The sequence below is a fragment of the Natator depressus genome, chromosome 7 (assembly GCF_965152275.1).
Source record: "Natator depressus isolate rNatDep1 chromosome 7, rNatDep2.hap1, whole genome shotgun sequence".
Classification (NCBI taxonomy): domain Eukaryota; kingdom Metazoa; phylum Chordata; order Testudines; family Cheloniidae; genus Natator; species Natator depressus.
This window is the reverse complement of record NC_134240.1, coordinates 61,858,237-61,874,605: the sequence shown is the minus strand read 5'-3', so window position 1 is coordinate 61,874,605 and position 16,369 is coordinate 61,858,237. Positions and strand designations below refer to the sequence as shown.

General features: G+C 40.0%; 1 protein-coding gene across 1 annotated transcript in view; it reads right to left on the bottom strand.

Moving 5' to 3' along the window:
- Window positions 1-970: 970 nt before the first annotated feature.
- Window positions 971-16,369, bottom strand: part of SAMD8 (sterile alpha motif domain containing 8) — a 30,886-nt gene continuing 15,487 nt past the window's right edge. Inside the window, exons 3-6 of the mRNA XM_074958643.1 lie at window positions 13,655-13,750; window positions 11,994-12,111; window positions 10,976-11,126; window positions 971-7,143 (exon numbers count right to left, since the gene is read on the bottom strand). Coding sequence (XP_074814744.1) covers window positions 6,839-7,143; window positions 10,976-11,126; window positions 11,994-12,111; window positions 13,655-13,750 — 670 coding nt within the window. The 3' untranslated portion in view covers window positions 971-6,838. The remainder of the gene's footprint in view (window positions 7,144-10,975; window positions 11,127-11,993; window positions 12,112-13,654; window positions 13,751-16,369) is intronic.

Here is a 16,369-nt window from a genome sequence, read left to right as displayed (position 1 = left end):
GTACGGACAGAGGAGAGAAGCAGATCGGCCTATTATCTGTAAGGCAGGGAGAGGGGAGCGGAGCCACCCCAAGCTCTCTTTCTGCTCCCTCTTCTCATCCAGCTTTGGCTGTTCCCTCCCCCACCGCTGTTTCCTACAGCAGTTTTGATTGGCTTCTCTTCCCCTCATGCAGTGCGCGAAACATGGAGTTGTTATAGGGGGAGCTAAGAGCATTGACACACAGGCTTGAAATTTGCAGGGGGGGGGCGGGGAAGAGGTCACCTGCCATGGAGGTGCCTGTGAAAACTCACCATAAACTCTGTAAAATCTGAGTTTGCTCATGCTCAGTAGAAACTTGTGCAGGTAAATTCTCCAAAGATTCTCCCTGCACCAAGCATGCTCCATCCTAGGGCTTCAGGAACAGAGCAGGAATTACCCGGCAATTGCTCCTCCCTGCTACTAGGTTGGGGGGGCACTGTGGCAGCAGGCACAGGAAGGGAGGGCAGAGAGACTGTCTCTCCTGTGCTCTGTCCCCCCCCATCCACACTTGTATCCAGGCAGCAAGTATTAGGTGGAAGCAGCTACACTGGAATTTAAAGGAGTTAGAAATTGGGGGTGGGGATAGGGGAAAAGACAGAGGAAGAGGAGGTTGCAGGAGCCAGAGATGGAAGTAAGCAGAGGAGGAAGGGTTAGGTGCTAGTAAACGAGTGTGTGGGGATAGGAACAAAGTGTGTGTGTGGGGGGGGGGGGGGGTGTTGATATGAGTAAGCAAACAAAGAGGTCAAGTGACTCACCAAAAGTCATAAAGGAAGTCTGACCATACTGGGGCGAGGTGTCAAGTCCTGATACTCAGGCCCCTGTTCTAGCCACTATTTTACATGTTTACAAATGTAATATACAGCTTTCAGGCCCCATCACCAATACCTCACTAGATACTTGACCAGTCACTTAAATTTAAAATAAGAAAAGCAGTCTTCAGCCATCTTCCAAAGATTTTATTTTTAATGCTTTTAAATATTTGTTTTAATACAAGATAAAAATAATATATTAATTAAATCTGGGTTTAATTTTAGAGTCAAAACAATATTTACATTACTGTGCTTCAAACTTCACTGCCACGGGAACTTTCAAGTAACACTAGTGTGTGTGTGTGTGTGTGTGTGTACGTACACATGTGTACTTAACTAAAAGATCTGTGTTTAGTGCAAAGAAACATTTTCCCCAAAAACTTTTAAGTACTAGTTTTTATACACCTTGTTATGCTAAGCACTATACATTAGTGTAGTTTGTAATTCCTCTGTATAATAAGTCACTTATGATTGAATGAAAAAGGACATTACATTAAGTTTAAAGTAAAGTCACTACTTAACTCATGGGGTTAATACAGGAATTCAATACGCTCCACTTTTTAAGTTATTTTAAATTCTTACACAACTACCACAACTCTGTTCTGAAAATGTATATCGCGTAAAACTATGTACATTCCGTTCATTGTAACACACTTATGGCTCAAGCTATGAGCATTACCAGAAACTACAAAACGGATGACTGAAAACAGGTTTAATATAGTACTGTGCCTTTTAGTGTTCAGACGTTTACAATGAAGGAGAACTATTTTGTAGGTTAATTCCATGTCAACTTTGCCCACAACATAACACTGTTTCAATCAAATCATAAAAATCAGACAATCTTTCAAAAATCTCTCCATCTCTCAAAGGAACATCAGAAAAATACACATATATGGATTATTAGTGGTCTACCAATTAATCCTTGACACAAAAAGGCCTCTAGGCAGGCGAGGTAATTCACAGTTCATGTTAGTTCATTGTTGGGCTATCTACTAATTACAAACTGCAAACCCTACAAAGCCATGCTGGCTTTATAATTACCATGGGTGAACTTTCTTTTAAAGAACCCTAAATTGTTTTGAATAAAGCAACATAAATTATGGCAAAATCCTTCTTGACAAAAATATCTTTTACTCTTCTCAAATAGAAAAAACAATACAGGAAGGACAAATGACTAAATTATTCATTACTTTTATTATGTGGTACTTGAAGTCTACAAAAGGACTTCCATAAAACTCAGACAATTCCAAGTAACTTGATTTTATTGTACTAATAAGAAATTGTGCAACGAGTAATGAAACAGTGTAGCACTGTAGTGTATAAGTACTTAATACTGCTGTTCTAATAAAAAGTTATGCAGACTTTAGGAATGCTGTTTTAAATATTGATTTTTGTTCAACATCACAGTAAATTCCACTAATACCATTCCCCCATGTGTTATTCTTTTTTGCACCATATGAAAAAAAATGCAGTTAGCCAAATGGGAAAACTGTTCAGTGTAGCAATTCTTGATCTACACATTTATAAAATAGCCAAGTTTTGGGGCTTGTGGGGTTAGAAACTTGTAAAAAGGTTTTGTTTACCATATTAGCACTGGCAGTTGGGCTTGCCAGCTCATTTTCACTGAGCTCTGCTTCTTATAACATCAAACCACTAATACCAATGGTCCTAGATTTGATGTCATCTCTACAGAAGTGACTTTACTTCGACCATTCATTTATCTTACATGTTCCAGTACAATATCTTTTCCATATGGTGCATGGAGATTTAATGGGACCTAAAATAGAAAACAAAATCATGTGCCCACTTATTTATAATATAAGGGATCGGTTCTAGATGGTGCTGAGGACACCGGCCCAGACCCAGGGAAGCACTTAAAGCATGAGTAATCTCACTGAAGCTAATGGGTCTACTCATGTGCTTAAAAAGTGAAGCATATGCTTTGCTAGATCAAGCTGTGTGCTTAACATCTTGCAAGATCTGTCTCTAAGTCAGTCCTGAAAGTCTGAGGACTTGGGGGCTTATTAAAATGTTTCTGCTGATTTGATTATCTTAGAAATATCAGAACTATTGAGTTGTCCTGTTTTTGCTGGAGGACTCCGAAAAAGGAATAGAGAAGTGGAGTGGAAGCTTTGAGTCCTCAGCTGAAAAGCAGAGGTGTTGAATCTTTGAAAAAAAGATGCTCTCCAAAGTCTATCAGGAGTTTGCATTAAACGGTTTTAAAAAGTACTTGTTTTCTTTTATTCGGGTTCATTCTCTGGTAGTGTCACAATTCCACTAATTCTCCAGTCCTCCAAGGACTCCTCCAGCAAAAAGAATCAAGACCTGATATTTTGAACACACAAAAATTGCACATAGCTTTCAGCCTTCTTATGTCACGAGACCGAGAAAGGGCACTTTCCCCTTTGCGTGTCACCTTCACTATATGCGCCAAAAATCTAAGCCTGAATTTACACTTTTGTCTCAAGTATTAAGCCACAGAGTCCCTCAATACCTCAACTATTTCAGCCAAGTTAAAAAGGGACAATCAGTTTTGGGGGGAAAAGGACTTCCATCTGTAAATCTGACCCTATTGTTCCAATAATCTCAGGTATTCCTTGTAACTGAAAGGTTAGAGAAACGTTTCTCTATTTGATGCAGTTTATTTACTTTGTGCGTTTGAAAGTCCGTTTCATGGGTTTGTTCATCATTTGCACTTCCTGTATAAAGCACTAACCTGATGACATCACACATGTCCTGTTTTGAGGGGGAACTCATGTACCGTTCTACCCCAGTCTCTGCAACAGGACATCTGCCAGAAAGAGCTGCAGATAAGCTGAAATAGAAGAGGCAGCAGGCAGATGTGTGTGGTCATAAAAAGGGGAGGCACAGCAAGCTTGATCATGTTTAGCATTATTCAGGCCCACCCTTTCTGCTGCAAGAACAAACACCAAGACTTGTTAACAGCAGGGGAGCAGAAAAACCTGTATAAAAAACATTTTAAAAATTCTGTACCTCACTTGACTTTAGACTCCCCCCTCCCCCCCGCCAATTCATTTCAAATCAAGTTGCCAGTATTACTTTAAGGGCCAACTCTTGTTTTGAAATGCTGAATAAAAGCACCTGAAATATTTTGTTCTCTTTATAGTCAGAAAATCGTTATGAGCTACTGCCTTTGTGTCTATTGGCAGATAGGCCTAACCTCCAAGAAACAGAAGAAGTACTGACAGTCTTAACACCCTGCCCAGTTCCCAGGAAATGAATCCTGCATGTTACAAATATCGGAAACAGATTCTTAGCAGCAAGAGGATCAGTGTGTGAATACATAAAGCAATGGTGTAGATAGCATATATCCTATTTTCAAAACAAATTAAAAAAACAAACAGCAATACTGACTTGTCAATACTTTAGATGTAAACAGCACTTGAGAAATAAATAAAGCTGGAGGCAAAATGAAAACCCAAGAATGTTTAGGCTTCAAAAACAAAGATTTGAACTTGAAGTATTACACATAAAAATCTTGAGATGTCATTTTAGTTTATGTAAACACTTTTGTGATAAGTTATAGAACTTTTTGCTTTACTAGACATGAGTAAATAAAAGACTGAAAAAGAATTCTACAATTCAGACACAGAAGTCTGCAGTCTGGAGTTACTTTCAGAGTCAACGGCTTTGCAAATGTAGTTGCATTTTTAATTCCTTTTTCCCCCTAAAGTATCACTACTTCAGGCTCCAAAAACCTCAAAGAATATACATCTCTACACATTTTGGACACACATTAAAGTGTTAAAGAAATAACTGTTAAACAATGGCCCAATGAATTATTGGGTGCTGCAGAAGCAAGTGTGTGTCCATAAGTGGGGATGTTTTATTCCAGAGTGCCGGAGAGGAATGTTCAGATTGCCTCTTCCTATCAGGAAGGCAAGGGCAGCAAACAAGGATCGTTTATCATAAAAACATAAGTCCTTGGAGACTAAAGATTCTGTTTTGCAAAGCGTCAGTGCATTTCCTTACTTTAGGTGCTGGGAGCACTCAGCAGGTTTGGATGCTTTACCATTAGCAGCAGGTTTGTTAAAGAACAGGAATGTTACAGATATCAAAGTCTGCAGAGCAATGTAAGTTACACTAGGTGTGCGCCTGCATTTGGTACAGATACTCTGGGACATGGAATTCCTCCCAGGAACAGGAACTAAATAAACTTGCAAACTTTTAAAAGAAACATTATGAAGAGTGGGTAATATATTCTCTCATTAATTACTGCTTCTAATTCCAAGTTTAAAGTAGCTTTGTTAAGGCCCATAAATGTAGAGATGGGAGACCATACTAGATCGTGGAGCTTCAGATACCTAACTCAGTCTTGCAAAATTCTACTTGACTGGGTAAACTTGTTGTTGTTGACAGGCAAGTACAGTATGTATTGCAGTTTTCCTATAGTCACTGTAAAGTGGGACTGAACCGTTTGTATCAGGATGGCAAAATGTCATGGAAATTTTTCGAGGCTGACATTGCACTACCTCTTCTCACACGCTAGCCATTCTGAAATTATGTGATAGTGAATTAACATGAATCACTAACATTTATATATTTGTTGCAATTCACAACTCTCAAGTTAACTACCATTCCCCACTAAATCTGAGTAACTACAGTTAAAGCTACCTTCTTGCACACAAAAATATATGGATAACGGTTTGTAAGATCACTAACAGGTTTGTGCCTTGCTTGCACACACTACTTCAGGCTCCAGTTCTAATCATTAGGTCTTTCACAAGCAAAATCAGGATCTCTCAAAAAAGTGATCCTTATCACAGAAGTTAAACCGCTTAAGACACTAACTCCTAGGGTCATAAGCAAGCAGCTTATTTCTAACAACCAGTCTATTTTCATAATTGCTAAGACTAAGTATAAAAGCATTTACTGTATATAGAGTTTGTCAAAAAAACTCTTAGGCATTCAAATATGTTCAATGTTTGCTGATTCCAGATGGATTGGGACAAAAAAATTAATAAAAAAAAGATGATCAGCATTGGCACTATTTCTGAAACTTGCTTTAAAACTTTTCCTGAAGGGAAAAAAAAAAATCACTACATGCATTTCCCCATCTATTTATGAGGCACTACATAAATTTAACGGTTCTGTTCTTCTAGTGGTTAAAGAGTTGCTCATAAAAAGCATGCACAGGTTTAGGCAAAGTGTTTGATAAACCCTACAGAAGAGAGTGTAACTATGTGACTCTAAAACACTAAAGCTACCTCAACCTCATTTTCAACAGATTTAGCTTTTATTTCTAACCCATTTGTTGAAATGCAACAAGGAACCGTCCAAGTAGTTGGACAATGGCATAAACTGTTTACTCTGACCAAATAAATCCTGTTCAAAACACCATCTTAATACCTGACAACCCCCAAATCAAAAAAGCAGGCGGTTTCATTTTTGGCATTCTGTATATATACAGAACACATTTCTATTATACCTTTTTCAGAATTCTTATTTAAGATTTCTGGGAAACCGTTTAGCAAAGAGCGAAACTGCCTTCCTTATTCTGACAAGCTACTCTTCAGAATCTCATTTTGTAAGTGTACACGCCTCAACGGAAAAAGTTATATTTAATATTATTTTTAAAAGAAAGTCAGTGGCTAACAAATTAGTACTTAGTATTATTTGTACAGGCAAACATTCAAGATCCAGAGATCATCTGGACCTCAAAACAGCAAGTCAGGTAAAGCACACATTAAAAAAAAGTGTAAGTTATTCTCTACCCTAAAGCCTTTTTGTAGAATCATGCCAATGGAAATAATGACTTCTCTATTTCTGATTCATAATGATCTCTGGGCAGCCTCTAGCTAGCCTCCTAGCGTTACTTTCTTCTACTACCTTGTGAAGTATGGAAATCCCAACTTTGTGATGGAGACTCTAAGAAGCAGGGCATGAGGAGACCACAGGGATGGAAACAGTTATTTTCTTATTTTTCCAGCTAGTTCTGTAAAGATTTGTTACGGATACGTCAGACTAACTTAGGTTAAACTAGGTACTCTTCATCCAATTAACCTTCTCATTATTGTGGGTTTTGAAAAGGGCCAGCAATACTCATTCGGAACTGTACCATTAACATTGCATTCAAAAAAAGAAAACATTGGAAACCAGATTCTTGCTCTCCTACTCTGCTGATATGCTCTGGTATTAGCCAATGTGTGGTAGTACAAAAAGAGTCTTGTGGTGATGTAGAAGGCAATGAAGACATCTATAGAGTAATGTTCATGTGCAGCCAAAATGAAGAAGATTCCAAAGAGATTCAGGACCCAAGATAAAGTATGCAAGAAGTTCCAGCTTCTTGGTGTATCTAGCAAAGGACAAAGTAGCACGTTAAAAGATTCACCTAGACTGTTTCACAAACCAAGGTTCTTAGCAAGTTTACTACACCCACTCCCATGAGACACCCAACACGATCTTACATTTACACAGCAATCCAAAGGACTGAACAAATTAGGGGCCTGATCTGGTGCTCATATGCACAGCCCAATTAATTCAATCAGAATACTTCATTAAGAATTATGAATATGAATCACTTCACCCATCATTGAAGTTCAACAACCCCAGGGGAGAAAGGTAGCATCTGTTTAACAGTACATAGAAATATTACACAGCAGAGCCCTGTGCAGGGCTATTCTTTACTCCCGCCCCTGTCATTATGGCAGCGGGTCCTGCAGGATCCCAGTCCCGCTGCAGAGCTCTATTACACAGTAACATATGGCATGACTACAAACAGAATACCTTCTCCAGTGGCAACTATACAGAATATAGGTAGGTCTGGCACACTTTTCTTTAAGAGAAAGACATTTCCAGGTGCACGTGTAACTGATTTTGAAGTAATTCAACTACAATTCCTAGTCAAGCTAGCTCTCTTCATTTACTGTTTAATGCATTAAAAATAATAAATCACATTTTGAATTATTAACATTACCTTATAAAGTGACTGATAATTAATATCAGCATCAAGTATTGCTAAGATCTGTCAAAAAGCTTGTATCTTTGCAAAGTTTTATTTTCTAAGTAAGAGACTCAGGTTAACACCATAAGAAGCTTAACGCTCTGCTATTCAGTAAAAATAAAGCATCCATGTCCAATTATGACACAGTGAACCCTTTCAGAACCACAAGATAAGAGATTACAGCTGGTTCATTTAGAGAGGCAGTTGTGGGACATGCATACAATACAAATCCTGTATGAATTTTTACAGTATCATTTATTCAAGTCCATCTGAGTGTTGGTATTCTGTTGTACCCATTACAAAGATCTTCTACCCTCCTGAGGTATTTGTAAAGTGCTTACCAAAGCGATAGCTAAGCACCATAGTATAGTCTAGAGCAGGGGTCAGCAACCGACGGCACGCGAGCCAATTTTTAATGGCACTCTGCTGTCTACCGGGGACCCTGGCAGACAGCAGCGTGCCACTAAAAATCCTGCCCGGCCCACTCTTCTCCACCCCCCGCCCACTCCTTGCAGGGCAGGCAAGCTTCCCCTTTCCCCCCGCCTCTTCCCCCGACATGCGGGGTTCCTGCCCCTCCTTCTCTCCCTCTCTGCAGCCGATCAGCTGATGGCCCTTGCTACAGAGGGGGAGAGGGAAAAGCAGAGCGCAGCTTGCTCGCGCTCTCTGCTCCGGGGACCTTGGGGAAGGGGATGGAATCGGCATATCCCCTCCATCCCCCTGCCGTGAGCTGCTCAGGGCAGGGGGCTGGGTGCACCCCCACGACCCCAGCCCACACCCCCAGCCCTCTGCCCTGACCCCTGCACCCCCCTCACACACACCCCAGCCCTGTGCCCTGACTCCTGCACCCCCCTCTCACAACACCCCAGCCCTGACTCCTGAACCCCCCCACACATACCCAGCCCCCCCACACCTCATGCCCTGACTCTTGCACCCCCCCACCCTGAGCACCAAACGGGAGCTCCTGCACACACACACACCCACCCACCCACATTCCCACCTGCACCCCCCCGCACCAAATGGGAGCTGCCCAGGTAAGTGGTCCACACCCAAACTTCCTGCCCCAACCCTGAGCCCCCTCCCTCAGTCTAGCTCCTGGCCAGACCCTACACCCCAACCCCCAGCCTGCTCCTTCACCCCCAGCCCTGTACTCAGCGCACTCCCACCCTCATCTCAGTGCAGAGAGAGGAAGAGAATGGCTAGAACCAGGGAGAAGGTAGGTACCCACTCTATGTGGACAGGGCCGGGACCCCAGACTGGCAGCAGGGTTGAATGGGGCCGGCAGCCGGGACCCTGGCTGGCAGGAGCCAGCGGACAGACCCCCAGACCAGCAGCGGGCTGAGCGGGCCGGCGGTGTAAGATCAGTATTTTAATTTAATTTTAAATGAAGCTTCTTTAAACAAGGTTTTCAAAATGTTTCATACAATAGTTTAGTTATATAATATATAGACTTATAGCCTTCTAAAAAACATTAAAATGTATTATTGGCATGTGAAACCTTAAATTAAAGTGAATAAATGAGGACTTGGCACACCACTTCTGAAAGGTTGCCGACCGCGGGTCTAGAGAGCTATACTCTCATTCTCCCTTGAACAAGTAGCATTTTAGTTGTAAACAAGGGTTAATACTTTTTACTCACCCTGGAGGTACTGAGATACCAAAGTATTTTTAACTACTTTAAAAATTTTCTTTACAACTCACTTGAGTATCTTTTATCAATCCTCTTTATAGGTCTTTAACACTAATAATGTGCCTTTTACCTGTATATTACATTATTTTAATAGTCATGTGCAGAGAGTTTGATTAGCCTATTCTAAACTTTATTCTAATTTAAAGGTTTAATACAGATGCAACTAAACTGAAGAGAGTGAGAAATATCACTGAAAGGGGTCCCACAGCATAAGGCAGAGTCATATAGCTAGATGTACAGTGTACTCTTTCAAAACAGTGCATTAAGAAAATGCCAAGAGATACTGGTCCACAGTTGGAGGGTTGCTATTCATACACCCTTTGTAATAGAACAGAATCATGGCCATGTACCTGCCAGGCTGTTTCTCAATATGTCCTTATTCACCTCTGGCTCTGAATGTGCTCTCCACTGCCTTTCCGCTCAATCTGTGTGTCTTAGCAGCACAATAAATTTAACTAGAATCCCAATCACTGAGAGAATGCCACTGCTTTAGAGATCAGGATTCTAGTCAATTCCAATCTCCTGCTGGTGCACACAGAGCAGAGATGCAAGAAAAGACAGTGCAGGAAAGAGGGTGAAACACAAAAAGGGAGTGGGGATCAGATAAGGATAACGCAATGTGAAGAAGACTTCTAAAATAAAATTGAGAAGTGAGGAAACTACTAGAGAAAGGGAAAATATGAGCATGGGTACGGACAGTTGAAGAATGGAAGATTACTGCTGTACAAGAAAGTAACTTGAACAGCAAACTCACATCTCTGTTTAGTTCATTTAAGACCGTCTTAAATTAAGATGATTTTAAAAACATGGCAGTGACAATGTAGTTGAAACTGATATGGCACTTCCATTTTCCACCCTCAATCTTCATTTGTTAAAATCTTTTTAGAAAATTGCCTTTTGGGCTGAGGTTACCAAAACCCCACTGAATTGCTTCTGAGCCCGAAGGTGCTCAGAAAATCCATTTCATCAGCTCCCATATGGAATGTATGTCCTAGAACTGCTCAGGCTCCACCCATAAGCACTTTTAAAAGGAGGGCAGGAAGCCTGGTAAGAAGTCTGTTTGGGGACCTTGAAAAGCAGCTAGGTGCATTCTGAAAAGCACTTACCCTTCACTTTCCAGTTATTACAGGTCAGATCCTTCATTAATTATCTCACTGCAGGTTTTTTTTTTCATTTATAGCACCCAAAATGTGCTAGGCACTTTAGATGCTTGAGTGACTGTATGCAAATCTTATCAAGCACATTCCATGCTAATCTTTTAGGACACCTAGATTCTACAGTGATTGGTCAAAATACTCAGGGACTTAGTTCTTTTTAAGTAACTTCCATCTCCAGCTCAACACTAATAATGAAAGCTTTCAGTCATAAAAGGAGGAGATTTTGAGAACAGAAGAAATAAAAATAGGGAGGGAGTATGCCTCGTGCACCCTTAATTACAGTCACTGTCACGTCTCCATAATACTCGCACGTGTCTGGACACTGGTATTGTGTACTTACATTCAGTGACAAAGAAGTTCAGCATAGTCAGGACAACAGTATGGCCACTGAACATGTAGTCTCCACATGTATGTACTCCAGTGAGCGTCATTCCAAAACCACTCCATATTGCAAATGCTCGCTGAAGTTTTGCCCACACGTTGCCATACAACTAAAATTAAAACAGCAACATTAATATTTAAAAGCCATTGCTAAGAATAGTTTTTACTATAGTCCAAACATATCTAAGAGAAACTCAGTTGCTGCCTAGCACTATGTATATTTAATTCACACTCACATTCCCAGTTTCCATTTTTAACTTTTACTGCAAATACAGATCATCAGAACAGCCCATGGATTCTATTTTGGCATAACTGGGATCTGTAACTATAATTATAGAGGTATACAAAGTACCTCTGATAAGTACTTTCTCTAAATTCTGTGGTTTATTTAATCCATAGCTATAAACGATTCACATAATGGAGCTTCCACACATTCTCTTGAGGATTTAATCCACAGCCTAGTGAGTCCGTCAAAAAGATTTTCCTGCTATTCAGCCTAAACATTTTTCATAAGTTCATCCCTTTATTTCTAGCTATAGTCTTATGCCCTACACAAGCCTTCTCTCTCCGTAATGTTTCCATCCTTCAAATACTTGGCAGCTGTGTCTCATTTTAGCAGGCTAGATTAGGTATAAATATTTAATTTTCAGTCATTCCTCATAAATCATCCCGTTCAGTCACTCATATGTGTTCCTCTGATTAATCCTCTCTTGTTTACATAGAGTACTACCCTGAAAGCCCCAAAACGAATTCAATATTTTAGCTGCTAACAAAAACGTTATATAAGTAACTACCAACTTCATGATCCTTGATGTGATGCCTTTGCACATGAGAGAGTTGGTATTTAACAAGCAGAAGTTTGCAGCTAACTACATATATGCGTATAATAGGACTATCCCTATCACAATAATTTTCATCTGAATGAGACGGTTAAACCAAAATCAGCAGAAAACAAACATTTAAGAATATTCCTTTACCTTTCCGGAACACTGCAGATGCTGGCCTGGCACAGAGAGTGAGGTAACAAACATCGTAAAGCAACGCAACAAGAACACTGTCCCCATTAAGCTACACAGTCTGCGTAAGAGTATAGACCTGGGAAAACAAAAAGGGATGAAAGAGTTGTGCAAAAGTATTTGAATTCTTGTACATTTGGTTATGAAAATTAAAGAGAATTATGAGAGATTTACAGCATTCTTCTCTAACTTATCCCCATGGCATGATTTTTAATGGGACAGGGATTTCTTGAACTACAACAATTTAGTTTAAACACCGTATTAAGTTTTATCTTTCTTTCAAATAGCAAGGCTGTTTTATGTACTGGCAACTTAATGAAATACTGACGTTTTTGAATGAAATTGTGTGTCATAGTGAAAGTCTGACTGACAAAGGTATTCAGATCACTGCATACAGGGGTTCAGAAGCCAACATGTCTCTGAATACAGTATTCACATTCACAATTTGTCCATAATAAAGTGACAAAAGTCAAGTCTCAGGAATGCCAGCCCTCATTTCACAAGCATATAAAAAAACCCATGATTCTTCATCCATGTCTGCTATGCTCTTGGGGTTTTCCCCTCAGACTGAGGGGACATACTCTATCTCCTATTCAGCGAAGGGACAATGCGTATGTTGTATACAAGCGCGCTTAGAACAACAAATTTCTCTCCTTTGGAACTACAATCTTAAATGAGGTCCTACACAGGTCCTTCAGCCACAAGCTGTCCAGTTAACTCTTTAGTGTTGAGATGAAATGTTTCAAAGCACTAACACAAAATGCAGCAATACTAAAATTAGTTTGACCCTCCCAAACTTACGATCATTTAATATTGATCTATTTAAGACGGGCAAGTCAATGATTCCTTTGTCCTGCTCATGATCCAAAAAGGAGCAAAAGTGGTTTTTGTCTGCCTTGGGCAGTGGTTAATGTTATGCTTCTCTAGAAGAGAATAAAAGTCAACTCAAATTGTCAAGTCTGACCCAACTACAAAGATATTGTTTATTCTAAGTGTAAGGTGTGTAAAACTATTTTTCTTGGTTCTCTCATTAGAACTAAGTTGCTATTAGCTAGTCATTCAGAAAAGTAGTTTAGAAGCTTCTAAAGGAAGCCCTGCAAGAGGACACACTGGAATCCCTGGACTAAAGAGACTACAACGGTTGGAAGAAATGTTCGCACTTCCCCCAAGGGTGGAGCTAGCCATGTCCGACACATGTCGCTCATCTTCCAGTCTGGGGACATATACACCCAGTTCCTATAAACAGGCTGGTCATTTAGAAATGGTGGACATTCAGAGGGCGGGGTGGGGAAGAGATATAAAAGATTGGTTTTCATGGGATCCCAGTTCAACCAACATTGCAAAACAAAGTGGCAACAACCAGCTCCGATGGAAGTAAAGTAGCACAAAATAGTGGTATCCTCAAGGAACAAATAAAGGAAACAAAGGAATTCTTTATGGAAGGTGGAAGGAAGAATTGTACCTTGGCCTCATCGTGCCACCTTAATGACGTAAATAACAATCGTGTTTACAGGTAAGTCTTGGCTATAGTTATTATGATGGATTCCAGTCACATTCAATCTTTATTAGGTTGCCAACAGATGTTTCTGAATTAAGAGTTCTTTTAATTGAAAGTACTATACCTGTGTCTGTGAAGGAGGAGAACCAGGAGCCAAATATAGCAGAGAATCACACCACACACTTCAGTCATGGCAAAGGCCCAAGGTATCCTAGGAACACTAAAGCAGAAGGAAAAAGTTAACCTACATAACAGAAGGTAACTTGTGTGTGTATGTTAAATTAGGCACCTGAATGAATGACCTAATTTTCAAAAGGCATTGAGCATGTGAAGCTCCCAACTGAGGTACACGAAAGCTGCAGGTGCTCAGCATTTTTTGAAAATGAAGCCATTTATTTAGGTGACAAAATAAAGATTTAGATGCCTACTAGTGTACAAGGACCTTCACAGGGAGAAATATCAGGGACTAAAGAGCTCTTTAACCTAGCAGAGAAAGGTGCAACAAGAACTGATCACTGGAAATTCAAGGCAGAAATTCAAATGAGAAATTCAGCCCAAATGTAGAATAGTGAGGCTGACTAACCACGGAAAAAAAATACCAATGTAAGTGGGAAATTCTCCATTTTTTAAAATCTTCAAATCAAGACTGGATACCTTTCTGGACGATATGCTTTAGGTCAAACAAGTTATTGGGCTCAATGCAGGCATTATTGGGTAAAGTTCTATAGCATATAGGAGGTCAGATTAAATAATCTAATGGTTCCTTCTGCTATTAAATATATGAATCTACAGGCACCCAAGTTTGAAAGTTTTGGCCATAGTGTCTTTGGTACTAGTGTCTTGTATGGCATTCCTCTGAAACCGGTAAAAACTAACGCTGAAGACTTCCACAGCACAAAGAACTTTATTTTGACAGACTTAGTAATGCCTTAGGCTCTAGTTCATTTATTTACTCCCCTCCCAACCCTTTTAAAAATGTTTTAGAGGACATTTAAAATGAAATTGATCAAAGGCCAAAACCTATTGTAAAACTCAATGTTTTACATGGATTTCCTACCAGAATTTCTTTACTGATCTTAAGATTTTAGTAGTTTCTTTATAATGAATTTCCAAAACAATATCACTCTCATCTTGACACATTAACTTCCATGATGTATCACTTATATTGTAACTGCAATAAAAACCTAGTCAGCACAAAGTTCTTAAAACACTTCCATTTCAACTTAGTGTTTAAAGCATAATAAATCTCTTCAATGCAGGAGGACAGGACCATCAAGCTCATTCTGTGATAAAGGCTAAATTAAATTTGTAATTAGGGTTCATATGCCAGAACTGTAAGTTTAGGACTAAGTACACTAACCATGAGGAAAAAATACCCATGCTACTTTTCTCTCAGAACTACGTCCGCTGTAATTTATAAAAGAGGACCTTGTACTGCTTATTGTGCACTCTACTATATTTAAGCACACTGTCAGCTTTTTATTCAATACGTGCTACAAGGTCTCCACTGCTTTCTTTATAACTCCTTTTCCTTCCTCACTTCATACCACTCATTTTCTTTTTTAAAAAGAACAATGCTAATACTGTTGTGCATTTTTACCTGCAGCATCATCAGGGTATTTCCGCTTTCGTCCTGACAGACCTTTTGGTATTTCCCCACACTGTTTTCTGCCTCATCCTTCCCTTCCCCATAATACCCACCCAATCTCCTATTTCTCCTGTTATTTATCTGCTTGATCTCTCCTACAACCTCCATATACTCAACCCATCAGCACCCTTTGTGTTCCTCACTCCTTGCAACCCCTTTGTTTTCTAAAGAGAGGATCAGCAGTGCCTGGGGCAATAATTCCCCGGCTTCCTCCTCTCCTAAGAAAGGATGCACCAGCTTTACAGAGAGGAGTCATTCATTTGGACTGCCAATATAAATACATCCTGGGTATGCATCTGATGAAGTGAGCTAAGCTTATGCTCAAATAAATTGGTTAGTCTCTAAGGTGCCACAAGTACTCCTTTTCTTTTTGCGAATACAGACTAACACGGCTGCTACTCTGAAACCTGACATCCTGGGAATGTGTGACTAGGTTTTCAAGCTCTGACTTGAGTAACAGAAGATCTTCATTGATGGTAATGGGAGTACTCAATGCCATATAATATACAAGGATCACAGTCCTTTGCTGTAGTATTGTGCTGGAAAATGGGGAGGGTAGAACAGTTTGCATAGTTGGTAAACACCTACCACAATCCCATATATATCTCCACAGCAAAATACCCTGGGTGCTAAACAGAGCCATGTAGATGTTCAGGCTCAGGCTCTGAAGGCAGGGAAAGGGGTGGGTTTCCGAGCCTGAGCCCAAAACATCTACACAGCTATTCTTAGTACTGTAATGCGAACCCAGACCTCTAAGATGCACTGCCATGTTGATAGGGTTTTGTTTCGGGGTATTTTGGGAGAGGGAGGGCGGTCATGTAGACATACCCCAAGAGTACCGATTAGAGAATCAGTTAAAAAAGAAATTTTTTTTTTGAAAGCTAACGGTAAGCTATTGCTGGCTGCAGAGTAAAACCTCTCCAAGAGAGGCCACTCAAACCTATTCAGTTCCTGTCCTCTTGGTGCCTCATCTGCTGTGTATATATCAATGAACTGCTGAGAAGCTAGAAAGCATTAGATTTCAACTACAGAATGATTGTGTATGAACCTCTTTAGCCTTGTTTGTCGAAGTTCCTTTCCCAGAAAGCGGGTACTGCCAGTAATTTGCATTTAGCAATATCATCAGAACAGAAAATCGCTATAGATTTCAGCTGAAGCTGTTTTTCCATCACATGTCCCCTTTGCTACACA